General features: G+C 36.8%; 2 protein-coding genes across 3 annotated transcripts in view; one reads left to right on the forward strand and one right to left on the reverse strand.

The window, feature by feature from the left end:
- NAA35 (N-alpha-acetyltransferase 35, NatC auxiliary subunit) overlaps positions 1-27,672 on the forward strand; it is a 56,607-nt gene that overhangs the window by 14,190 nt on the left and 14,745 nt on the right. For both annotated transcript variants that reach the window (XM_045840154.1, XM_045840153.1), the window contains exons 6-14: positions 299-466; positions 11,171-11,237; positions 11,317-11,360; positions 12,573-12,623; positions 13,274-13,357; positions 14,177-14,291; positions 22,030-22,208; positions 25,014-25,073; positions 27,244-27,350. In XM_045840154.1, coding sequence (XP_045696110.1) covers positions 299-466; positions 11,171-11,237; positions 11,317-11,360; positions 12,573-12,623; positions 13,274-13,357; positions 14,177-14,291; positions 22,030-22,208; positions 25,014-25,073; positions 27,244-27,350 — 875 coding nt within the window. The remainder of the gene's footprint in view (positions 1-298; positions 467-11,170; positions 11,238-11,316; positions 11,361-12,572; positions 12,624-13,273; positions 13,358-14,176; positions 14,292-22,029; positions 22,209-25,013; positions 25,074-27,243; positions 27,351-27,672) is intronic.
- Positions 4,603-4,734, reverse strand: LOC123819697 (thymosin beta-4-like). The gene has a single exon (XM_045840156.1). It carries the CDS (start codon positions 4,732-4,734, stop codon positions 4,603-4,605), a length of 132 nt encoding a protein of 43 aa, XP_045696112.1.

Here is a 27,672-nt window from a genome sequence, read left to right on the forward strand (position 1 = left end):
ACTCTAACTCCATTAGTCTCCAGATATATTGCAAACTGAATTATATATAAGACTGCTTTCCATATTTATAGCTTTCAGCTAATCATATTTATGGTATGCAGCTCTTGAAAGACTTTAGTCAGTGAAAGTGAATTCTAATTTTTTTGTCTTTCCTGACCTTCCCTTTAATCACCTTTTAAATCTTATGATTAATATATTTATTTTGGTCTGTGGCACTGTGGTCTTTGACTATTGGATCAGTTTAGACTTTGCAGACTTTGTAACCTTAAACATATACATTCTTTTATTTCTTTTATAGATAACATGGTTAGAAGGCCACTCCTTGGCACAGACAGTATTTACGTGCCTTTACATTCATAATCCAGACTTTATAGAAGACCCTGCCATGAAAGCTTTTGCTCTGGGAATCTTGAAAATCTGTGACATTGCAAGGGAAAAAGTAAATAAAGCTGCTGTTTTTGAAGAGGTAAGATCTTGTAATATAAGAATTCCTGAAGCTCATTGACCATCTTATTCACTGTGATATATTTAAATGATTTTATGATACATATTTTTATAACGTGTATAGTTAAAAACAGTTTTTAAAGTTGATGCCATTGCTATTTATATATTGGCTAAAGTAATCCATTTCTCTGTAAGAAAGGACTTTTCATCTTACTGTATATTCTTTCTGTCAGTACCATTCACTGAGTATCCATTATGTGCAGAGGACTTTGTTCTGGATATTGTAGGGATTCACAAAGAAAATAGAAGAGCTAGTCTCTGCCCCTAAGCCTCTTACAAATTAAAATACAGAAGTGCTTTATTTTCAGTCTTTGGATAAGCAGGAACTAAAGAAAACAAAGGTATGAGGAATATTTTAGGGCAGCGATTTTCAACTTTTTTCATCTCATGGCACACACAAACTAATTACTAAAATTCTGCAGCACACCAAAAAATATATCTGTTGCTGGTCTAACAATAAAATAGGTATAATTTTGATTCATTCACACCAGATGACTTTTGTTATATTGGCTGTTACTATGTTTTTATTTGACAATCTATGGGAAAAGAGGTCACTGTACCTGACTAAATAGTCAGGTATTGTATGTTTTAAAAATTCATGGGGCAAACGGATTAAAAATTGCTGTTTAGGGTGTGAACATTTTCCTCTAGTTAGTACTAAGCACCACATTCTGTTGAAGTGTTCTGAGTTACAGACATAGATTTTTTTCTCCTTATAGAAACAAGGCTTCAGATGCTGGTAATTTTAAGGGGAAATGTGATAGCATTTGAGGTTATTGATAAGTGATAATGTAATTCTTCCTTTTGTTGAAACTGGTAGTTTCTTTTTAACATTGCTGTTGACCCAAAATAAATATCTTAGACTTCAACAATGGTCCAGTGTATAGAATGTAAAACTTTTCTAAATTAATGTTATGTGTGTGAGAATAATTAGATATATACCCAGCATGATTGTCTACATTTAAATGTATGGCTTGTGAGTTATTTATGAAATACTCTTTACTTTTTATACACTCATTGGTTATTTAGCTACATATTTGAATTGACATGGGTGTCATTGTGGAAAATCTAATGCATTAGGTGGAATATTTTAAGAGATTAAGTTAATAAGTGAGAAGAGAAATACAAATTTTTTTAAATAGTTACATTCTCAAAGTACACCCGAAGGACATCAAAAATCAGTAGGGCAGATAAATTATTCATTTAACAAATCATACTGGAACAATTGATTATCACCCTTGAAAATCAACTTATTTTACATCTGCCTTAGTCCCTTTGGGCTGCTGTAATAGAATACCATACACTAGTTGGCTTATAAACAACAGAAATTTATTTCTCACTGTTCTGGAGGCTAAGTTGTCCAAGATCATCGCCTAGTGAAGGCCTGCTTCCTGGTTCATAGACGGCCGTCTTTACACTGTGTCCACACGTGGTGGAAGGGTAGAGGGAACTCTCTCTGGGGTTCCTCTTATAATGACAGTAATCTCACGTATGACGTCTCTGCCCTTGTGACCTAATCACCTTCCAAAGGCCCTGTATCCAAATACCATCACTTTGGGCTTGAGGACCTAACATATGAATTAGGGTGTTTTGGGGAGGGAAGGGGTTGGTTAACAGCAAAATAAATTGCATATAGATGAAATATTTTAAGTGTTAAATTTTTTTTTATATCAGAAAATAGTTGTCCTGGCCACATGGCTTAGTTGGTTGGAGCATCATTCCGTGAGCCGAAGGTGGCTGGTCCGATTCCAGTCAGGGTACATGCCTTGCTTGCCAGTCAGATACTCAGTTGGGGTGTACCAGAGGCAACCAGTCAATATTTCTCTCTCACATAGTTTTTTTCTGTCCCCGCCCCGACGCTCTCTTTTTCTCTCTTTCTCTCTTTCCCTTCCTCTCTCTAAAATCAATATTGTTTTAAAATCAGAAGATAGTTTGCAAAATAGTTTTTAAACATAAGATAACTAACCTTACTAAACAGAATTGCAAATTAAAAGTGTGAGATACCGTTATTTACCCCTTATGGGCAAAGGTTAAATGTTTTTTATAGTACACCATGTTGAGGATGGGAAAACACTCATATGCTGTGTGTGTATGATATGAATGGTTATTGTTTTCCTCTAAACTTTGCTGATTTTCCAGATAAATTTGTCTCAGTTTTATAAATAAGGAAAAAATCGATTACTTAGTAAAAGTCCTTAAGAGATATGATAATGAGTAGATGAGAATGACATAATCATTTCTTTGAAATGGGTGCTTCTGAAGTTCCTAAGTGCTGGTTTATTTTGTTCTCAACTATGTCCCTGCTTTGTTTTAACTCCTGAAGTGGATACATTTTCAGCTGCCTAAAGAGGTTTCATTCTTAATATCTTGCTCACACATTTAAAATGGTAACTGTAATTTCACCCCTTTCACCGCTTGTCCTTTTGCAATCTGTCTTGCAAAGATGGTATCTAGAATATTATCTTTGATTACTTATTTTTTTAACCTTCCACATCAAGGTTATTTTATTTTTATCTTGAATCTGGTCACTCTTCTCTCTCATTGTTCCTGCTTTAGTTCATGCCTTTGTTAGCTTTAAGTGTAGGCAGAACTCTTCTTTCTGGCCCAGTCTTTCCTTCTAGTTCATTCTCCACTTGACCATCTTGAAAATAGGTAATCTGGTCATGTTCAATCTTGCTATTTAAAAATTTTCCCTGGGGTATGTGTTTTAATAGAAGTGATAATACTTGTACATAGTCAAATAGCCCGTGAGTTTATTTGTGATTCTCTGTTCTTATTTATTCTGTATTAACACTCAGTTCTTTTAGCTTTTTATAAAAAGCTGTACATATTTAATGTTTAAGATTTGATGAGTTTGGAGATAAGTACCCACCATGAAACCATCACCGCAGTCAATACCATTAACACATCCATCACTTCCAAGTGTCCCTTCACTCTCTACTTTTGTGTTATAAGATCATTTAACATAAGGTCACTTGATACATATGCAGTTTGAGTGTAATGATGCTATTAAGAAGGAGTTGTTTTTTTTTTTGAGATTGTGTTTATTTATTTTAGACAGATGAGAAGGAAGGGAAAGAGGAAGAGAAAGATCAATGTGTGAGCGATACATTGATCTGTTTGTTGCCTCGCACACACCTGGAACTGAAGACCTGGCTTGCAACCCAGGCATGTGCCCTGAATCAGGAATCAAACTGGCAACATTTCAGTTCACAGGCCAGCTCTCAGTCCACTAAGCCACACCAGCAAGGACCTCTTTTTCTTTTTTCTTTTTAACTTTATTTTTATTGTTGACACTATTACCATAATCTTCTAGCTTTTTTCTGCTACTTATTTTCATATTCCTAGATAATAGGTTTATATTCTAATTTCTGAATTTAAGAATTTAACAGGTTTTAACTATGGTGTGTGTATCAGCACATCTTTACCAAGTATTTAGCATTCATACATTACCCCCTCTCCTACCCCAATAGTCCTTCAGTTTTTGGTTAAGTCATTACTCGTTTCTGACACTGTGATTGTATAAATATTAATGACAGATGAGCCAGAGTAGTATATTCCTACATTTTCTTTCTCATACAAATTTTTGTTTTCCTCCTTGGCATATTGTTCAGCTGATTCTGGGTATATTATTGTCTTTCATTATTTCATGCTAGTGCACAGGATTCTTTCTGGCTCTTAGGCCTTTTTTCTCTCTCTTTTTCCAGGTTTTAAAACTTTTTACACATTAAAAATTGTGCATTCCAATAATTAAAATCATTTTAACGAACAAAAATGGCACTCTGATTAAACTGCATTTTACAGCCTGCAGGACACCTTGGAACAGCTTGGTTTTTACTCTAGATTTCACTGTCATCCCACCCAGCTTCTTCCTTCGCCAACATGCAAGTTCTCTTCCTTCCCTGCCAGCCAGAGAGGCAGATGGGAGAGGCAGGTACAGCCTTGTCAGTAGTTCTCTGATGTGAAAAGAGGCAGCACAGTCATTTAAACTGATCCATCATCCTCTTTGCATCTTACAAAGTTAAACAGCTAAAAGAAGTAAATTTAGAAGGCAATACTTGTGGAGTGTACAGTGCATGTTGGCAGTGGGGGCCCTCACTACAATTTGCCTGCTTGCTTCTTCTGTTCAGTCATTTCTTTTGAAGGCAGTGGGTTTTTCTCCTGCATTTCTGTCTTCAATTTCGACCTACTGAATTTCTCAATCTCAGCCATATCGGGTTTTTCAGACATGGTTGCAGAGGAAGCACTTTGGAGGTCAGAAGTCCCACACAGATCTCATGGGGCAAAAATCAGGGAACTGGAGGGCTGTGCCCTTTTCCAGAGGCTCTAGGAAAGGGACTGCTTTCTTGCCTTCTGCAGCTTCTGGAAGCCTCCACCATTCCTTAGCTTGTGACTCCATCTTTAAAGCCAGCAACACTGCATTTCTTTGATTCTTCCCCTTAGATACATTTCCCCCTGGTTCTCCTTATGCCTTTTCTCTCTTACTTACCTTTTTAGGGAAAAGTCCTACTTATCTTTAAATTTGTATCCCACTCTTCTGACTTAACCAGACATACATTAGTTTTCTTCTCTGCCCCTTCCTTAGCACATCTTTCTGTTATAGCTGGTATCTGTACATACTGGTTTGCATGGAACAGTTCAGCTTGACACCTTTTGTCCTGGTGTGATTATTAATAGCATCCTTTTCTACTCTGGAGTACACCAGTTTGAATAATAATGGTGTGGTTACCCGTACTAATCTACTCACCTCCAGAGTCTTGATTCAAGCATATTGCTTTTTAAGTGCTATCACTTTATTTACTCTGATTCTCTTACTCCTGCTATCCTTTACTTCTATACAGACCTTCGATTTATGGATGCGGTTGCTTTCTTTTTCTCTGTAACTCTGCCTTATGCCCTCATTTCCTTGATACAGTGCCAAAGTCACTCTAAAACTCCCTTGCCCCTTTCATTTCATCATGTGTCACTTTTCTGGCAAGGCCCCCAACCATCTGCCTACTCACGGCTTGTACCCAAACAGCAGAAGGCTGCTACATAAAATTCTTATCTGTGTGTCTGTTCTCACTTTAATTTTAGGACTGCAAACCTCAGGTGGGCACTTAGCGACAGTCCTACTCTATAACTTGCTGTGGTGAACTTGCTTTTCCAGCCTCTGAGGTGACTTTTCCATATCTTTTCTCCTCAAGTCTCTAATGCCAGCTCTTCTCTCTATTAGTTTGCTTTGTACCTTAATGAAATATTAGATGGAATCATACATATTAGAAGTACACCATCTTCTCCCTATCACAAGTGCTAACCTGTGTTGATACCCATATACTCTGCCTTCTCTCTTGTGGAAATTTAAAAGTATTCCTGGCATTCTGAGTTCAGCCCCTCCACCTGTGTTCTAGATTCTCTTCCCTCTTACCGAATGCAGTTATTGACCCTGTCTTTGTATTTCATTATGAGTATTTCTTCACTACTAGATTGTTCTTTCTGGCATATAAACATGTTCTAATATCACTCTATTTAAAAGAAAATGCCAGTTCCCTGGATCCATGGCTCTTTGTATTTATAATCCCATTTCTCTGCTACCCTACACAAAAAACTCCTTAAGTAGACTGTTAACCCATATTCGTTTTACTCTTTTTCAGTCTCTTCTCGCCCACTTGGACATTGTTCAACAGGACATTCTTTTCTACCACTACATAGAAACTGGTACTAACAAGGTCCTTAATGATATCCATCTTACTAAATCCATTGTTCTCACCCTGCTCTCTTTGACCTGTCAGCATCATTTGACCTGGCTGAGCACTCTGTGATACTCTTTCTTCTCGTCTCCTGATACAGTTCTGTCTTAGATTTTTCTTCCCCACTGGTTATTCCATTTCCTGTGCTTGTTTCTCTAGATACTGAAATACTGCTGGGCTTTCTCTCTTTTCTATACCTTCTCCTTCTGTATATTTCCTGTAGTTCTGTGGCTTTTAATACCAACTGTATGCTGATGAAACCCAAATTTATATCTCTAGTTCTGATTCCTCCCCTGACTTCCGCTCAAGCAAGTAACTGCCCAAAATCTTCACTTGGTTGATCAAAGAAATTGCAAACTTTATATAACCAACATTTTACTCCATTTCTGCCTTTAATCCTGTTCCTCCCCAAGTCTACCCCATCACATTAAATGGTTCAATCATTTAGCAGTTGTTCAGACCAAAAACTGAAAAACGATTCTTAATTGTACATTTTACCTTATACCCCATATTCAGGTCTTTGGCACATCATGTTGGCTTTACTTTTTAGATACATACTGATTTCAGCCACTTCTCACCTTTAGTTACAATCTCAGCGCAAATTGTCACCATCTCCTGCTTGGATTGTTGTGTTGTGTCAGTTTCTGGTTTCACTTTGATTTTTGTCCTTAAATCCACAAAGTTTTCAGAATGATCTTTTAATGCCAGCTTCTCTTTATCCAACATCTCTGCTTCAGCCCTCCAATGACTTGGGTTAAGTTCCTGTTACAAGCCTTGTATTTACTACACAGACCTGTGATATTCTCCCAGACAAATGCTTTTCCTAAGACTCCTCTTGGCAAACTCACAATTCACAGATAGGGCCTACAGGTGGTTTTTTGTGTGTTATCATCACAGTGCTAGCCTACTTAATTTTTCAAAAATGGGCAACATTTAAAAATTGGAAGATTTTACATTAAATTAGGTTTTTGTTCTGAAAAATTACAATACCTTACCATACTAGCCTTGTATTGATTCATGGCCACAATAGGGTAGCTAGTGGTTGACTTCCTTCAGATGAAGTAGATATTCTTTGGTTTGCTACAGTCTCCACCATTCCCCAAGGTATCTTGTAACTGGCCTGATGTACTCAGGAAGGTTACCGGCTGCTTACATTTATGGCCCTGGCCCCACGGTGAGTCATCATTCATCACTGAATATATTTTGAAAAGTACTCTGTACCAAGCACTATTCTTAAGTCCTGGAATAAAATAATGAATAAAGCAAAGCCCTGATCTCATGGATTATGCATTCTTTTGGATAGTCAGTGTGCAAGTAAGCAAATATATATATATATAATGTCAGGTGGTGATTAGTTTTATGAAAACTAAAGCCGGGAAAGGTATAGAAAGTAGGGGAGGAGGCTGTTTTAGAGAGAATGCTAAGGGGAAACATCTGTATGAGGAATTGACATTAGAACAGAGACTGGAATATAGTGGGGATAGAACTTTGTAATTCTTTTGAAGAAAATAATTTTGGAGAGGGGGTCAGTAAGTATAAAGGTCCTGAGAGGAGATGTGTTTGATGTGTCTCAAAGACACAAAAAAGCCTGTGTGAGTGCTTTACAGTGAACATAGAGGAGAGTGGTGGGTAGGAAATGAGATTGGGGAGGGAAACCAGACCCCATGGTGGGATGGTTTTAGCAGCCATGGTGGGCTTTTGGGTTTTCCTGTGAGGAAAAAAACTAGGTTTTGACTAGAAAGTGCTGTAAAATGGGGCTTCCAGCCAAGACAGAGGCATAGGTAGACACACTGTGCCTCCTTGTACAACCAAAAGAAGGACAACAGCAATTTAAAAACAAAAAACACCAAAACTGACAGAAAATCGAACTGTATGGAAGTCCGACAACCAAGGAGTTAAAGAAGACACATTCATCCAGACCAGAAGGAGGGGCAGAGTTGGGCGGCTGGGTGGAGAGGGCTTGTGGGAAAGCGGCAGTGGGTGGACCCAGCGAGGCTGGATTATGGAGGGGCGAGGCACACATGGCAGCTGGTGGACCGGGTGGTCCCACATTTGTGGGCAGATAAATCAGGCGAAACTGTGGAGCGAGACAGACCGCACAACCCAGAGTCCCAACTCGGGGAAATAAAGCCTCAAAACACGGATTGAAAACTCCTGTGGGAGTTGAGAAGCCGGGAGAGACTCCTGGCCTCACAGGTGAGTTCTTGGAGAGACCCACAGGGTCCTAGAGTGTACTCAAGCCCACCCACCTGGGAATCGGCACCGCAAAGGCCCAGTTTGCTTGTGGGAAGTGGCTTTCTCTCTGAGAGCCAGCAGAGAGTGGAGCAAGTGCCATTGTTCCCTCTTGGACCCCTGCCTCACATACAGTGTCACAACCTGGCTACGAGGGTTGTCCCGCCCCAGTGAATGCCTAAGGCTCCACCTCCTACTACGTAACAGGCATAACAGGCCCGTCAAGCCAAAAAAAATAATGGCCCAAATGAAAGAACAGATCACAGCTCCAGAGAAAATACAACTAGGCAACAAAGAGATAGCCAACCTATCAGATGCATAGTTCAAAACACATAATCAGGATGCTCAGAGAAGTGGTTGAATTTGGTTGCAAATTAGATGAAAAAATGAAGGCTACGCTAAGTGAAATAAAGAAAAATGTACAGGGAACCAGTAATGATGGGAAGGAAACTGAAGACTCAAATCAACGGTGTGGAGCAGAAGGAAAAAAACACCCAACCAGAAAAAAATGAAGAAACAAAAATTCAAAAATAGGAGAGGCTTAGGAACCTCCAAGACATCTTTAAATGTTCCAACATCTGAATTATAGGGATACCAAAAGGGGAAGAGGAAGGCAACAAGTGGAAGAGTTATTTGAACAAATAATAAAGGAGAACTTCCCCAATCTGGCAAAGGAAATAGACTTTCAGGAAGTCCAGGAAACTCAAGAGAGTCCCAAAGAAGTTGGCCTTAAGGAAGTATACACCAAGGCACATCATAATTACATTAGCCAAGATAAAAATTAAGCAGAGAATCCTAGAATCGGCAAGAAAAAAGGGAAGCAGTTACCTACAAAGGAGTTCCCATCAGACTGTCAGCTGATTTCTCAAAAGAGACCTTGTAGGCAAGAAGGGGCTGGAAAGAAGTATTCCAAGTCATGAAAGGCAAGGACCTACATCCAAGATGACTCTATCCAGCAAAGCTTTCATTTGGAATGGAAGGACAGATAAAGTGCTTCTCAGATAATGTCAGGTTAAAAGAGTTCATCATCACCAAGCCCTTATTCTATGAAATGTTAAAGGAACTTATCTAAGAAGAAGAAGATAAAAAACATGTACAATAAAATGACAGCAAACTCACAATTATTAACAACCACACCTAAAACAAAAACAAAAACTAAGCAAACAACCAGAACAGGAACAGAACCACAGAAATGGAGATCACATGGAAGGTTATCAGTGGGGGAGCGGGATGGGGAGAGAGGGGGAAAAGTTACAGAGAATAAGTAGCATAAATGGTAGGTAGAAAATAGACAGGGGGAGGGTAAGAATAGTATGGGAAATATAAAAGCCAGAGAACTTATATGTATGTCAAATGGGCATGAACTAAAGGGGGGGAATGTGGGTGGGATGGGGTGTTCAGGGTGGAGGGGACTGAAGTGAGGAAAATGGGACACTTGTAATAGCATAATCAATAAAATGTATTTTTTAAAAAAGTGCTGTAAAATGACTTATTTTAAAATAATCCTTTTGACTTATGGTAGCAAATGTAGCAGGGGCACATGGGAATGTTGGGGCCTATCTGGAGACAGTTACGGGAGTGAGAGATGGTAGTGACTCAAAATAGAGACAGCTGTGAAAGGAATGAGATATTTAGATTAGAAATTGAAGATAGAATCTACAGGGTTTTCTGATTGATCTGATATGGGCTGTGAGAAAATGAGAAAACTTGAAGTGCAAGCTTTTATTCAGAGTAACTGGGTAGATGGAGGTGCCATAGCAGTGTGGTAAACACTAGGAGAATATACTTTCTTAGACACAAAATTTGAGAATCCTGTTTGGTGTTCAAGTAGAGATAGAGTATAAACTTCACCTAGAGGATAACCTTATAGCTCTGTAACACACCTAGTTCTTTGAGACCAGAGACATAATCTATGTTTGTTGTCTTTCTGTTTGTAAGATAGTAATACCTGGTATGCATTGCATGGTCACTGATGTGTTTATTAAGAATTCAGAAATTTTGCTACAGTCCTGGCCACTGCTGTAAAGACCTCTTAGTCCATTATGGTAGGCTTTTATATATTTTTTTATAAGAATTGTAATATGACAGAAACACTCCTTAACTAGAGCTTCTGCCATAACCAAATCATCCAGATGATTTTAAATCAATAGTCTTCAATGCAAGTCAGCAAGCCACTTAATTTGTTAATTTCTCAGTAGTGTTTTAAATGATTTTGAGGGTGGGAATCCGGTTGTGAATAATTTTTTTTCAGAATGGGGCTGAAGTGGGAATGTGGTTTTGTTCTTACTTTGAGTAGTTCTGTTTGAGAAGGTTTAACCTTTGCATCCTCACAGTGGAATAGGCATTTATTCATTTTTGAAGTAAGAGCCTTATTTAAATTTTGCAGTCTTTGAATCAAACAGTAATTACTATGTATTTACTGTTCACCTGTGAATGTGAGAATACTTCGTAAGTGGGAATTACCTTGTGATATTATCATAAGCATTGTCTAAGGACAAGCAATTGAAATTATGGGCACAGAGTATTAGAATATGGTGTTTAAGGGTACAGCGATAAGGAAAGCTTGGATGCTGGATAGCAATATTTGGACAAGCAGGCTGACTTTCCACTACTGTTTTCTTATTAGCAAATAGTGATTTTATAAGAGAAATATAAGGAAAGGTTTTGCTACTACTCAAGGACCTAATTATTCCTTTTCTCTTTAGGAAGATTTTCAGTCAATGACTTATGGATTTAAAATGGCTAACAGTGTCACAGATCTTCGAGTTACAGGTAATATTATTTATAAAGGTAGTTCACAAGTTTAATGTTTGGATTTGTTTCCTTTTCACCTCACTGTCTCTCTTTCTAGGCATGCTAAAGGATGTGGAGGATGACATGCAAAGAAGAGTAAAGGTATATATACATTTTTTCTCTTTTGTATAGGATTTTTGTTTTCTTCTAAATGGCAGGTTAACTTTAACTAAGTATAAATAGCTAATGTAGGTAGGACCTTCAACTTCCTTTGTGTATGCTGTGCCTTTTTGGTAATGAGTTTGAGGCTGTTATAGGAGCTACTGACAAGTTAATGTCACTTAAAAGTATTAGAAATTTAACCCTCAGTTTTTTAATTTAAGGCCAGTGTTTTAGCATTTTTGTATGCTATTTTAAGAGTAGCATAATACCATGGAGTTGTTAAGTTACTCAGAAGTAAGGACTGTCATCATCTTTGTAGCTTTAATAGCTAGTAGAGTGTCTACAAAACAATGGAAAAGCTCAGTAAATGGTGGTATCCCAAATCTGGTAAATGCCTTCTATGAATGACGTCCTTCAGCCAAATGCCCCTGATGATTTGGTTGGTTCCCAAAGAGATTAAAAAAGGAAAAAAGTTCATATATCTACTATTTTTTTAGTTGTATAACACAGCACCATTGTCAGAGCAGTTTTACATTGTTGTCTTATTTGATATTTACAATTATTCATTGAATTAGACAGTAAAATACACACAGTGCCCCACATTTAGGTGAGCAAAATACAGCTCAAAGAAGTTTAGTAACCTGTTTGAGTCTTACTTAAGGGCCTGCCGCTAGCCAGTGCTGTTCCAGTGCTAGAACCCAGCTCTTCTACTATATCTTCCTAGAATTTTGTCAAAACAGTCAACCGTATATTAGTTGTGTATTAACAAGGTGTCTTGCTTTTTAGTGCAGAACAGATCAGTATTTATTATGTGACTTAATTCTTATTATGTGATTTTGTAAAGATTACTTTTTTCCTGGTAGGATTATTAGTTTTAAAAACATCAGGAATTTCAATGAGTAGATCTTTTTAAAAGAAAGAAATGCCATGTGCCATGTGCTTTTACTTATGTTATTTTTGTGTTTGCTTTTGCTGCTTTTAATACCTTACTTTTTTGTGTGATTTTTGTAATTTATATGAAGATTAACTTTCTGTATATAGTAATATTTCCTATTGAGGGAAATACTAAATACAACTTCTTTTCCCTTTCAGACATTTTTCTTACAAATAGATTCTTACAATAAATTAATTAGGTGCTTTTCTTTATAAATTTATGATTTAATGCTTCTACAGTCTTGTGTTTGTTTTAATTCACATTTTTTAAAATTTTAGAGTACTCGAAGTCGACAAGGAGAAGAAAGAGATCCAGAAGTTGAACTAGAAGTAATTGAACTTATTTTCTGGTAGATAATATCAGAGAAGTCTGCCTCTTAATGTTGTAGTTTTATGAACTGCGTTATAATTTATGGAAGCCCTTTTTAAGGTATTTCTTTAAAAATTGGACATTGCAAGGGATTTTATTTCCCTTGTATTAATTTTGATAGAATAATAATACAGCTCTTTCAAATACATGATTTCAGTGCTGAATCTTCAGTATTCCTATGAGGTAGGAAGAAAAAATGACTTTTTACAAATGGTACATCAGAGCTTGGCAAATATCAAGAACTTGCATAGAATCAAAAGTTGACAATCCTTTGTTGAGATCCTAAATTTTCTAACTCAGCTTAAAGTACTTTTTTAACAGTCCTTTTTAAAATACTGATTGTATTTGTTTTAGAGATGATAGTGTAACTTTTCTCTTAGGGAAAAATCAGCCTTGTTGCTATAGAAGCTTTATGTTTCTACTTCAGTAGAGTAGGCTTTGTTATATTTTGCTGAATCTCTTGTTTTCAGATATGTAAAACCTGAGTGAAGGTGTTTGTAATGTAGTAAGTTGTATAGTGAGATTTCAAACTTAAAATACTGTATTTTCAAAAGAAATTATTTTGGCATACTTTGCATCTTTTTTAACTTTCAGTTCTTTATTTTTTTAGCACCAACAGTGTTTAGCAGTATTCAGCAGAGTGAAATTTACTCGAGTGTTACTGACAGTGCTTATTGCCTTTACTAAGAAGGAGGTAAGGACATTTACTGTAATCTTTCTGTTTTAGTGGGAGCTTTTTTGTTTTCTTTTAGATGGAATTCTTTATCGAAGTGGTTCTGAGACTTTTCCATTAAAATGTGCCCAGTTGCACATAGACAGCACTCAACATTTGGTGTGTTTACATCAGAGTAGCCCTGATGATTTTCTCAAAAAGTCTTATAAATTTTACATTCTGCTCCATAACATGCATATATGTCATTGTTATAAAAATTAGGTAGTTATATGTTGTGAATTGAAAGCAGAAAGTAACAATGAAAATTTTAGGATATTTTCTTTCATTCAAGAAATAATAACTGTTAGATTTGTGTAGATCCCAAAGTAAGTCCTAGATGGTAAATTGTGTGTGTGTGTGTGTGTGTGTGTGTATCTCAGTTACAGATGAATTTTTGAATAGTTAATAAGTGGTGACTAAAGAGTCAACTTTTACCATTGTTCTAACTCCTATACTTTTTTTTCCTCATTTTGTGTTTGTTTGTTTCACTTTGATGAATGACAAAGTAGAAATGTTGCTATTTTCCAGTTGGCTGCATCTCTCTTTTTTAAACAAAAGATTAATAGAATAGAAGTTTTTAAAATTTTTTTAATGGCTCCTACAAAATATGGATATGGCTAAAAAAGTAATGATTTCTATTCTAACAGGATCTGGACATCCTGTATTAAGTGAATAGTTTGTGAAAACCAGTGACATTACAACAAACATTTAATTTCATTATTGTTTATAGGATTTTCCTATTTAATATATATCTTTCAGTGAAAGAATATGTAAGAATGTTTTTGGTGATTTATTTGCTAGACCAGTGCTGTTGCAGAAGCTCAAAAATTGATGGTTCAAGCAGCAGATCTTCTTTCTGCCATTCATAACTCATTGCATCATGGCATCCAGGCCCAGAATGATACTACAAAAGGGGGTAAGTGTCTGTTTTGCTCCTACTCTTTTTTCATTCTTTCCCATTCAGAGTGTGTATATATTGTTTGGTTTGTTCAAAAATTTCATATAGCCCTGGCTGGCATAGCTCAGTGGATTGAGCGAGGGCTGTGAATCAGGCATCGCAGGTTCAATTCCCAGTCAGGGCACATACCTAGGTTGCAGGCCATAGCCCCCAGCAACCGCACATTGATGTTTCTCTCTGTCTTCTCTGTCTCTGTCTCTGTCTCTCTCTCTTCCCCCTCCCTCCCCCTTCCCTCTCTAAAAATAAATAAATAAAATCTTTTTAAAAAATAAAAAAGATCACTACTTAAAGTTTAAAAAAATTTTTTCATTTAATTCAGTCTATCTGGACCTTGGAATGTTTTGCTTCATAGACTTACAAAATGTTTATGCCCCCTTCTTTTAACATTTTTTTCTAGGATGAAAAGAGTAGTATATTTTACTCTTTTTGCTCTGGGGACCATATTATGATGTCAACAGGACATTTTTTTTTTTAATCTTTAGAGAGAGAGGAAAGGAGGGAGAAAGAGAAACATGGATGCATGAAAGATAACATCGATCAGTTGCCTCTCACACACCCCCAACTGGGGACCTGGCATGCAACCCAGACATGCACCCTGACTGGGAATGAAACTGGTGACCTTTTGGGTCACAGGTTAGCACTCAATCCACTGAACTACACCAGCCAGGGCAGTACATTCTTTTTTAGTCACCTTCTCCCCTTTACTTCTTTGACAGATCATTACCTTCATTACAGAGTCTTCCCTCCCTTCACCAGGCAGCTTCAGTATTCCCCCACTGGACTCATACATGCCTCTGCTACAGCATTTTTTAGTGTATCATATTGTAGTTGTTTACCTGTTTGTCTTTCCATGAGTTTTTGATACTTTAGGCCAGGGACTTTCTTATTTGTTTATCCCTCTAAAGATTTGTTTATCACTCAGATTTAATTTATGAAATAAGCCTTAATATGAAAGGAATAGTGTACTTTTCTTATAAAAGTTGCAAGTAAATTAATATTTTAGATAATATGTGGCAATTTTGATTACCCTTAAAACTTACTGAAAATGAGCCCTGGCTAGTATGGCTCAATTGGTTGGATGTTGTCCTGCAAACTGAAAGGTCACTGGTTTAATTCCCTAACAGGGTACATGCTCGGGTTGCAGGTTTGTTCGGTCCTCAGTTGGGGCATCCTCAGTTGGGGCACGTGCAAAAGGCAACTGATTAGTTTCTTTCTCACATTGATGTTTCTCTCCTTCCATTCCCCTGTCTCTAGAATCAATAAAAGAAGACTAATTTAAATTTATTAAAATAAGATGAAATTTATATTCTTTAAACTTTGTTTCCCAGTTGTTGGTGTTGTGACCAAGAAGACCAGTTTTTCCTAATTTCACTGCTTTCTTTTTGCACTCCTCACGTTTTAGGGACAGTGGTTGGATGTTCCCCTTCCCACAAACTTTTTTTCTTATTCAGATATTAGATAGTGGGTAGTGCAAAGGTAATTTGGTTTAGGAAATCAGTATTATAATCTTTATTTATCTAATAATTACAATGAATATATTCATTAACATTTTTTTGGTTCAGTAGGGGAATATATATATAAGATGCCTAACCAGGTGGCATTCTGTAACCATGGTACATTAAAAAAAGGTTGTTATGCATAGCAAGCTGTCTAGTACTTATTTACAGAGAAGTATAACATATCTACAGCTCTTCAATACTTTGAATACTAGTGCAAGAATACTTTTGTGAAAACTATAACTGTGAGGATACTCATCACCATAGGATCATTAGTTGTCCAGGTGGTTTGTGGCTTCCCTATAGTCAGGGCTTAAAAACAAAAAAAAAAGAAAAATATTGCCTGTGTGTATATTCTCCACTATTTGGTTTTATAGTCTGCCTACAAATAAGCTTCAGGAAGATGATTTGCTTAAAGCTGTCTCGATGATTAAGCAGGTGAAGTAGTAAATTTAGGGAGTACTTACTCTGCTTAGTTTTCTGTTTAAACCTTTAGCTGTCTTAATTTAACATTGTAATTATTCCTTGAGCATAAAGCTAAAAGGTTATATAATAAAAAAAAAACTAGCCCTGGCTGGCGTAGCTCTGTGGATTGAGCGCGGGTTGCGAACCAAAGTGTCGCAGGTTCGATTCCCAGCCAGGGTACATGCCTGAGTTGCAGGCTATAACCCCCAGCAACCACACATTGATGTTTCTCTCTCTCTCTCTATCTCCCTCCCTTCCCACTCTAAAAATAAATGAATAAAATCTTTAAAAACAAAACAAAACAAAAAAACTGAATGCCTTCCCAATGTCTATTTTAAGAAGAATGATGATAAAACAATGCTGTAGATTAGTTTTCATCTCAGATAACTCATTTGCCTTCTTAATATTATAACTCCAGCTGGTAACAAAATGGCTATGTAAAGCTTTAAATCACTGAGCATTCATGTAGGGTAACAGATTCTGGATGGGGGGACACCAGGCACCATTGAATAGTACACATTATGGGAGAGTTAAGTGAAAAATTAAATATTTACTATTGTGACCGACTTACTTCCTCTTTCCCTCCAAACTTTAGCCATTTTTTCCCCTCACTTAGTTTCCAAAACAGTACAGCCTAGCTCTTGTACTCCACTTAAGAATTTGAAAGAGTCTTTTTAGAGAAGTCTGACACCCAGAGGTGGGTGAAAACATAGCAAAATTTGTACTCTCATGATAAAACAGCTTGGCGGAAAAGCCTAACGTGTATTCACAGAGCTCTTAATGAGGTTTATTTTATCCTTCAGTGACAAATCTAGTCAAGGTGGGAAATCTCAAGGCTGCAAATAGGAACAAAACAGGCAAATGGATCACATGCCTTTAAAAATGAGAAAAATCAGTGCATGTGTAAAATGTAATACATATAGCATATTAGGAAAAAAAGGAATAAAAGCTCTGGCCTGAGTTAGTTGGAGTGTTGTCCTGTATACCAAAAGGTGTGCAGGTTTGATCCCTAGTTGGCATGTGTACAGGAGGCAGCCAACTTATGTGTCTCTCTCTCATTGATGTATCTCTCTCTCCTGCTTTCCTCCCTCTAAAGTCAGTGAACATATCCTTGGGTGATGATTAAAAAGGAAAAAAAGAACATGGTCTTTGAGATTCAAATGTAAACAGAAATGATAAAAATTGAAAGAAAACAATGCAAACTGAAGGAAATCTTAGAGAAAGTAGAGTAAAAAGTGTAGAGATTGAAAATAAGGCGAATGAAAAATACTATAGGATCAGTTCCAGAAGGTCTAATATCCAATAAGGATAAAAATAAGATAAAAGAAATGTAAACTAATAAAGGTTGTTCCAGAAATAAGAGATCAGAAAGTAGAAGCAAAAAAACACCCCAAAAATCATTTATGAAAATTTTATGGATTTGATTGATACAAATACTTAGATTGAGGGGACCAATAAAGAGGTACCTGGTACAACCAGGATGAAAATAGACTTCTTTTAAACCATATCATCATGAAACTTCATATTGGTGGGTTAAAAGTCAGGTCCTAAGAGATTTGAAAGAGACAAAATCAAGTTACAGATACGGAATCAAGACAGAAGGTCATTAGACTTCTTAACAACAGTAATGGAAACATATAAATCAGTGGCGCAAAGAACAAAGTCGAAGGAGTCATTCTTTCTGATTTCAAAACTGATTGCAAAGCTACAGTAATTAAGACAGTGTAGGGCTTGTATAAAGATAGGCATACATCTGTAGAATAGAGTCAGAATCCAAAAACTCTAACCCTCACACTTATGGTCATCTTGAAACCTGTGTTTTTTATTTGGAAAAGTCCTTGCAGATGCAACTAAGTAAAGATCTTTCAATGAGATAATCTTGGATTATCTATTTGGGCCCTAAATATCATCCTTAATATCTTAAAAGAGGCAGAGGAAGATTAAACACACAGAAGAGACAGTGATGGGAAGACAGGTATAGATTTGTATGAAGCAGCTAGAGGCCAGAGAATTCCAGCAGCCACGAAAAGCTGGAAGGGACAAGGAGTAAGTTTTCCCTTTAGAGTCTTTGGACAGAGTGCTGTCCTGTCAGTGCCTTGGACTAAGATCAGTCCAGTGAAACTGATCTTAAATTTCTGGCCTTTAGAACTGTGAGAGAGTAAGTGTTTATTGTTTTTTAAAACATCCAGTTGGTGCCCTGGCTGGTGTGTGGCTCGGTGGATTGAGCGCAGGCCTCCAAACCAAGAGGTCACTGGTTTAATTCCCAGTCAGGGAGCATGCCTGGGTTGTGGGCCGGGTCTCCAGTGGGGGATGCATGGGAGGCAGCCACACATTGATGTTTCTGTCCCTCTCTTTCTCCTTCCCTGCCTTTCTCTTTCGGAATAAAATTTAAAAAAAAAGTTTATATGTCCGTATACATATGTATGTTTTCTAGCTCTGTCATCTAAAGAATCTATCATCCAGATCTTGCTTCCTAAAGACTATTGTCCACTGCAAGTATCGGGGGGTGGGACTTGATCAAGATGGTGACATAGGAGGCTCCTGAGCTTTCTTTCTCCCGTGAACATAGTGAATGCACAGCTACATACAAAGCAATTCCTTCTGAAAGATACCCAGAAACTAGCTGATCAGCTCCTATGCATTAGATGAATGAGAAAATACCCACACCTAAATGGGCAGGTAAAGCTGAGACATACTCTGCCATAACCCCCCAGCATAGGGCCATACAGTCAGGAGAGTGACCCTGACTTCCAGCTTTCTTCCTGAGGAGTGAACTGTTTGCACTCCACCTCTAGCATCCCAACTTTTAAGACTCCTTCTGGAAAGACAGGATCTCAGAAAAGCTAGCTCTGAAAGGCAGCACGGCTTGTGTCCACAAGACCCACAAGACTACAGCAAAGAATTAAGCAGTTCTTAATGGGCTTGTGAGCACTTGCCTTGGCTGTCCCTATAGGGGTCAGCAGGGAGAGTGCAGACAAAATTACCCTTCTGTCAAGCTGTCTGTGAAAGAGGTTTATCTGTATACTTTAAAAGCTGCTGCCTTAGGCAGTTTCTCACTTAGCAGGCACTAGCTAGTGGTGGGCTGTGATCCTTCCCAGAGACCAGGGAAGTCCAAAGATACCTTGCTTGCCTTCTCCCTCCAACCCACTCCCAAGTTGCCGGTACCTCTCTGGAAGAACCTTGTTTATACAACTGCACCCCACCTTTTACTGCTACTGGCTGAGGGATGGAACTTGAATCCCTAGCCAGAGGGCTTCTATCTATGAGTCCCAGAAGACTGTAGCAAACAAAGAAGCAGTTCTTTTATTTTTAATATTTTATTGTTATTCTATTATGGTTGTCCCCAATTTTCCCCTTTGTCTTCATCCACCCAGCCTACCCCTACCTCTACCCCCACAGTCCATCCCCACCCTGTTGTCCATGGCCATGGGTCCTTGACTAGTCCCTTCCCTTTTTTTCTACCCTTATCCCCCTCCCCTCTTGTCACTGTCAGCCTGTTCCTTGTTTCCATGCCTCTGGTTCTGTTTTGCTCATTTGTTTGTTTTGTTCATTAGGTTCTCCTAACAGGTAAGATCGTACAGTATTTGTCTTTTCACTGCCTGGCTTATTTCACAGTCATTTGCCGTGGCTGTCCCTGCAGGGATCCATGCAGAGGCAGTAGTCAAAATTACTCGTCTCCTAGTCTTCCCCTGAAATAGGTTTGTCTGCATTCCATAAAAGCTGCTGCCTGAGTGTTGGGCTTCTAATTTAGCAGGCATCTAAAGGCTAGATGAGATTTTCCTGAAACTGGGAAAACCAGCAGGCACCTTTCTCACTTCCTCTGTCCAACTTGTTGTAATGATAAAACCCAGTTACCAGTATCCCCCGGGAAGGAGCTTGTACACACACAGCTGGTGCTCAAGCTTTTGCAGCTGTGCAAGGGATGAGCCCCCAGATCACCTGGCTCTACTGACCAACAGGGCTTGGATTCAGGAGCCCCACCAGACTGTAAAACAAAGAAACAGTTGTTATCAGGTATGGGAGCACCCTTCCCCCTATGGATATACACCCAGACCTAGCACAGAGGAATTAGACAAAAATGCCCATCTCCTAGTTTCTGCCTGGAAGGGAATTAACTACATACTTCCCCGGCTGCTACAAGAGGGTTTAGCTTCTAATTGGCCTGCATATAGATGCTGGCTTTGGGACACTGGTGAGTCTTGACACACCCTCAACTACTACTAAGAACTGAGGAGGAAGTGAGGACAATCACAGAAGTTTAAAGGCAACTAGCAGCTTGGGCTGGGCTGAAAACATAGGAATGTATAAAACTGTGAAACATAAATACAGTGGTCCTTGTGTATCAGCAACAGACTGGTTCCAGGATCCTCCATAGATGTGCAAGTCCCTTCTATGAAGTAGCATAGAACAGCGCATATAGTCGGCCTTCTCTATCCACAGGTTCCCAGTCGTGGATTGATCTCTGGTTGGTTGAATCCATGGATGCAAAACCTGTGGCTACCAAGGGCCAACTAGTTGAATTCAGAATACTCTAATGTTGTTAATGGTAGTGGGTAAAGCACTTATTAACTCTTACATGAAGGTTAAAAAACAAAAGTATTAAAATAACTATAGTTGCAATTATTTGTTAATGATATGCAATGTAAAAAGATGAAAAGTGTAACATCAAAAGCATAAAATATGATGGACTGAGCTTTTGTATGTGTTTGAGGTTATCTGCTTAAAATACACTTATTGAATACAAATGTATTTTATGCAAGCCTCATGGTAACCACAAAGCAAAAGCCTATAGATATTAAAAAAAGAGATAAAGTAATCAAAGGATAGCACTACAGAAAATTATCAAATAACAAAGGAAAAGAGCAAGAGAAAAAAGGAAACAAATTATAAAAATTAGAAAACCACCAGAAAACAGTCTACAAAGTGAGATTGGCAGTTCCATATCTATCCATAATTACTTTAAATGAAAACTAAATTCTCCAATCAGTAGACATATAGGAATTACTAAAGTTTGGCCAACTTTGTTTATCTTTGGTAAACCAGCTCTTAGTTTTGTTGATTGTTTCTGTTGTTTTTCTGGTTTCTATAGCATTTATTTTCACTCTGATCATTATTATTTCCTTTCTTTGGCTAACTTTGGGCTTAATTTGTTTCCTAGTTCCTTGAAGTATAAAGTTAGGTTGTTTATTTGAAATGTTTCTAATTTTTTACATATGTTCTTTTATTGCTATGAACTTCCCTGTCACAACTGCTTTTGAAGCTCATAGGTTTTGGTGTGTTTTTTCCATTTTCATTTGGTTTGAGATAGTTTTTGATTTCTTTGTTGACCCATTGGTTGTTTAGAACTGTGTTGTTTAGTTTCCATGTATTTGTGGATTTTCTATTTGCCTCTTGTTGCTTCCTGGTTTCATACCATTATAGTCAGAAAAGATAGTTGTTATGTGGGAATATATTAACTGTGTTTTATCCCATTCTTGGTTTGGAGGCAGAAGGCCCTCCCTGTAAACATCACCACCACCATGTAGATGGCAAGTACAACTTTAGCTTTTAAATATGCTTATCTATTTTAAAATATGTGTGTGTAGATATAGTAATTGTAAATTATAAAATCTAGAGAATATTATGATTAGAATTCATTTGGAGATGTTTTTGAAACTGGCCTTTTTCACATTTAGTAGTGTTTGAAGTTTTAAATTCCAAGAAACATTGAAAATCTTATTTTTATTTCTTTTTAGATCATCCAATTATGATGGGTTTTGAGCCCCTTGTTAACCAGAGGCTACTTCCACCCACTTTTCCTCGATATGCAAAGATAATTAAAAGAGAAGAAATGGTCAACTATTTTGCAAGATTAATAGATAGAATAAAAACTGTTTGTGAGGTGGTAAACTTAACAAATTTACACTGTATCCTGGTAAGTACAAATCTCTATTCTTAATATAACTTTGTTTTAGAGATTAAGAAACTAAAGTCACGAGGCTACATAATTCATCCACACTTTACAAATGGGAATTTAAACCCTAGATTATGTCTTCAAAATCATTTATATAAATAGGTGTGTGCATGCATACACATAGTGCATGTGTATCAGTATTTTTCATACAAAATTGGATCATGGTGTTTGGTAACTTTTTCTTTAATTACTAATCTCTATATCATGACTATCTTTTCATGTCAACAAATACATATATTTCTGTATTATTTTAATGGCTACGTGGGATTCCACAGTAAGCATGCTTTTTTTTTTCATTCCATTCATATTGAACTGCATTTAAGTCTCTTGCAGTGTTTTACTACTAAAAACAATACTATGGTGAATATCTTTATAGGTAAATCTTTATTCAGGCACTTTCTTGCCCCTTAACATAGGTTACTACACAGTGAGGTTTCTGGGTAAAAGAGTACATGCATTTTTAAGTTGGCATTTTTTGGATTAATCTTTTTATGGATTTAAATATGGAAAAACTATAGTTTAATTTTGGGAATATTAAAACATTCAGGGGTGGAGTTTTATTAATTGGTAAGGTAATAGTGATATATTTAAGGTTCATAGGAAGGTACAAAATATGCATAATAACACTGTTGCTATGTAGATACAAGTACATTAATTTATTTTGCACTACTCTGTGTAGATATGCATTTGACTCTTGTTCCCTCTACATGCTAAAGTACATAATTCCTAGCCCTCTGTCATTCCCTCTGTGAAGTCTTTCTTGCTGGGTGCAGGTTTCTTCTGAACCTCTGTTCCTTGAGGTGACAGGTTAACCAGTTTATATTCCTAGAATTGAGCAACTGCCTCTGGGATATAGCTGATGGTCAATAAAGATTTGTGCTTTTGTTTATGTTCTGTCTTATAACTTTATTTTCTCTTCTACTAATTCTTTGTCACTAACACCCAGCTTAAGTCTTCACTCCTTGGTGAAACTTTCACTGATTATGCCTTTATTACTTCTTTTGTGTTTGCCTTCTTTTTAGTACTTTGTCATTAAGAATCATAGAATCTTAAGAGATAGAAAAGATCACAGATGTAAGCCAATTCATTTCGCAGTTTGTCATAATGCTAAACCTAGGTTGAGAGGGATTGTAACTAAATGAGATTGGTTAGTGACATATCTGGATAATAAATAGAGATTTCTTATTCTTCTGCTGCATCTACCTTTCTGATCCTTAATTGTTACATGGGTACCTATTTATGTTCACCAGATTAATTACAGGGTTTTAGAAAGGGAGAGATCAATGTGAATTGGCATAAGAAAATATAATACACAGTTGGAATTTGTATTCTGGCAGAAGATTATGGATTACCTTGTCAGAGGGATGAGTGCATACTGACACACCATAGAGAGGAGCTGAGGGAGCCAGGCCTGGACTGCTGGCCCTGGACCTGGAAAGAGTCTAGTAGGAGAAAAGTCTGGATCCCTGGAGGACTTGGGACAGAGGAATGGGCAGTGGTAGTGGGGGTTCTGGGGGTACAAGAAGCCAAGAGTAGAGGGAAGGATAAAAAGTCAGGGAGGGTTAGGGACCAAATTGTCTGGTTAATCTGCATAAGAACCCTGTTATTAGGATAATGCCGGATTACTTTTTGTTTGTTAAGATTTTATTTATTTTTAGAGAGGGGAAGGGAAGGAGAAAGAAAGGGAAACATCAGTGTGTGTTTGCCTCTCAGGCGCCCCCTACTGGGGATCTGGCCCCAACCCAGGCATGTGTTCCAACTGGGAATTGAACCAGCTACCCTTTGGTTCGCAGGCCGGCAACTCAATCCACAGGGCCACACCAGCTAGGGCAGGTTAATGCCAGATTATAAAGAATGCTGACATATTAGTAAAATAAAGATAAGCATCCAAATGAAAAATTGGGAAAGGACATAAGCACACACTTTTAAAAAGAAGTAAACATTAATAGTGCTTATCTTACTAGTTATTAAAGAAATGTAATTTATAACAACTAGATTGAAAAGTATAATAATATTTAATGTTGATAAAGGGCAGTAGTCATTCTCCTGTACTCCTCTTGTTGATACTTAGATATAAGTACACTAATTTATTTTGCATTACTATGTGTAGATAGTCATTTGACTGTTGTTCCCTCTACATGATGAAGTGCATAATATTGGTTGTCTCTGGATAATAACAGCTAGAGACAGCCAGTAGACTACCTCTTTCCACTCTTAAAAATGTGTTACTTTGACCCCCCAAAATGCAGAAAGATATTAAGATGATAAATAACTACTGTCCTACAACCTACAGATGTTAACATTTCAGTGTGTTTTCTTGTCTTTTTTTTTCTCTATCTGTATAATCCCACGTATAGCTTTCTGAGCATACCTTTTGTGTTTTCCCTAGAGTCAGGAAGTCAGTCAGTAATATGAATCCAGTTGGCCTGGTTATTACGTGGTATTCATTTAGGTGAAGTAGGAAGTAAACCCTAAAATTAATTAGTAAAATATTGTTGACAGTTATTTTCATGGTGTACAAATTTAATGTGAGTGTCCACAAAAGACTACTATTGGTCAGTTTGTTTAAAAAAAATTGAGGCTCTAAAATTGTCCAAAGTCTCTGATATAGTTTAGACAATTCCTGTAGAGATGATCTTTAATTGTTGGTCATATTCTAACTCTGAGAGTGTTTTATTTCCAGTAAAAACTACACTCCATATGCAGATGTTTTCTGCTTTTATTAAATCCATTATTGACGTTACTTTTTCTCTGTTTATCTCTTAGGATTTTTTCTGTGAGTTTAGTGAACAATCACCTTGTGTTCTTTCAAGATCTCTATTACAAGTAAGTGTCACTTAGTATTGAAAAAACTTCTTTAAATATCAAATTATGTGTCTGTTGACATTGTTTTATTGATGGAACAAAAGGTAAATGCTTCTTTCTAAGCCTATTCCACAGTTAATGTTACATCCTTAAATTACAAGCATTGACTTAAATTGTTAGACATTCATCAAGATCATATCCTGGGCCATAAAATAAACCTTAATTTTAAAACAATTGAATGATACAAAGTATGTTCTCTGATTAGTTTGAATTAAATGAGCAATTCATAGAAGATCTGGAAAATTCTCCAAATATTTAGAAATTAATGCATGTCTAAATAACCCACGGATCAAAGAGGAAGTCTTAAAATATAGTGAAATGAAAATATAATTAGTATGGTCAATTTTTGACCAATTACCAAGGGAAGTCCATAGAGAAATGGTAGTCTTTTTAGTAGGTGGTGCAAGAACAATTGGATAGGCATATGGGTGGAAAACTGACTCAGAATACATCATAAACTTAAATGTAAAATGTGAAACTAAAACTTTTAGAAGAAAGCATAGGAGAAAATCTTTGTGACATTGGAAAAGGCAGAGAATTCTCAGGTGTGATGTCAAAAGCACAATCTTTAAGTTGATAAATGTAAAACTTTAATCCTGTGGAAGACATTCAAGAAAATGAAGAGACTGGAGTAGGAGAAAATATTTGCAAATCATGTCTGACAAAGGACTTGAATCTAGAACATAAAAAGAACTCTAAAAGTATAAAAAAACAGACCATCCAATTTTTTAAATAAGCAAAAATTTGAACACTTTGACATGGAAAAAACTCAACATCATTAGTATTACAGAAGTGCAAATTAAAACCATAATGAAATGCCACTATCCGCCATCTTTTAAAGGAAAATAAAATAGCAAGTGCTTGTAAGGATGCAGTACTGATGGGAATGTGAAGTGCTACATACTTTTTGGGAAACAACTTGGCAGATTCTTATAAAGTGAAATGTAGAAATCCCACTTCTACTTGTTTACTAGAGAAGTAGAATCCAATGTTCTGGAAAACTGTATACAAATATTTATAGCTATTTGGTTCATGATCATCAAAAACTGGAAATAACCCACATGTGTTACGAAATCAAATAGGGTATAATATAATAAATATTAAAATGCAATGAGGTTAAGAGAACAAATTAAATGCAAATTATTATGAAGTAATATTTTATTTTAATTTAATGGGTTTTTTTAAAGATTTTATTTATTTATTTTTAGGGAGGGAAGGGGTTGGGGGAGAGAGAGAGAGAGAGAGACAGACAGACAGACAGACATCAATGTGTGGTTGCTGGGGGTTATGGCCTGCAACCCAGGACTGTACCCTGGCTGGGAATCGAACCTGGAACACTTTGGTTCCCAGCCCGTAATGTATTTTTTAATAATCTATTTTTTTTCCAATTTTGGAAAGGTTGCATTTTTTGTTTTAAGATTTTATTTATGTTTAGAGAAGGGGAAGGGAGGGCAAAAGGGGGAGAGAAACATCAAATGTTTGGTTGCCTCTCATGCATTCCTTATTGGTATTACAGATTACCGACTAGCTAAGTATTTATAGCCATTTACTATTTCATAATTTCTGAAGTCTTTTCTTATGTAATTAGCTCATTTGATATAATTAGACTAGTCAGTTTATTTTTGACAAGTTCACAATTTGACTTGGAAGATTTTTTCCTGCACATTTTTAATTCTCCTGCATCAAAATACACCTTAAATAGGGATTAATATGTAATACCTGTTGTGGAGGCAGTGATTTATAAAAATTTTCCACCAACTTTTTATATTTTAATCTCTTTTGTATTCTGTGGGGTTTCTTAAAAAGATTTTATTTATTTTTAGAGAGAGGGGAAGGGAGGGAAAAAGAGAGGGAGAGAAATATCAGTGTGAAAGAGAAACATGGATCTGTTGTCGCTCCTATGCTCTCTGACCGGGGATCAAACCCACAACCCAGGCAAGTGCCCTCACTGGGAATCGAACCAGCGACATTTTTGCATTGAGGGACAACACCCAGCCAACTGAGGTACACCAGTCAGGGCCTCTGTGGTATTTATAGCCAAGAAGTATTCTCATGTCACAGTAATGGGAACTATATGTGCAGTATGTCAAGTTTGTGACAGCATTACTAATATGTAACATTTGTTTTTAAGACCACTTTCCTGGTTGATAACAAAAAGGTCTTTGGAACTCATCTCATGCAAGACATGGTGAAAGATGCCCTTCGGTCTTTTGTCAGTCCTCCGGTGCTTTCCCCAAAGTAAGTATCAGAAGATGTTTTATAATGTGTGTTCCTTAAAAGCCCAAATTCTCTGTCCTTCTCCTTTTTAGCCAAGAAATAAAAAAAAAAAACTGTTGAAATCAAGTCTCTGTATAAAAACAACAAATTCAATCACATTAAAATTAATTTATTTATGCCACATATTGTTTAGATTTAAATTGAGGTTTTTGTGAGGTTGACCTTAGGTCCAATATGAGTAGAAAAACTTCAAGCAGTTACAAGAAATTCAGTAAATTATATTAATTCCTACTGCGTGCAAAGCACTGTTAGTAATTAAAAAAAAAAAAACAAGATAAGGTCT

Source organism: Phyllostomus hastatus, unplaced genomic scaffold, assembly GCF_019186645.2.
Source record: "Phyllostomus hastatus isolate PE091 unplaced genomic scaffold, TTU_PhHast_1.1 phas_contig_34, whole genome shotgun sequence".
NCBI classification, from domain to species: domain Eukaryota; kingdom Metazoa; phylum Chordata; class Mammalia; order Chiroptera; family Phyllostomidae; genus Phyllostomus; species Phyllostomus hastatus.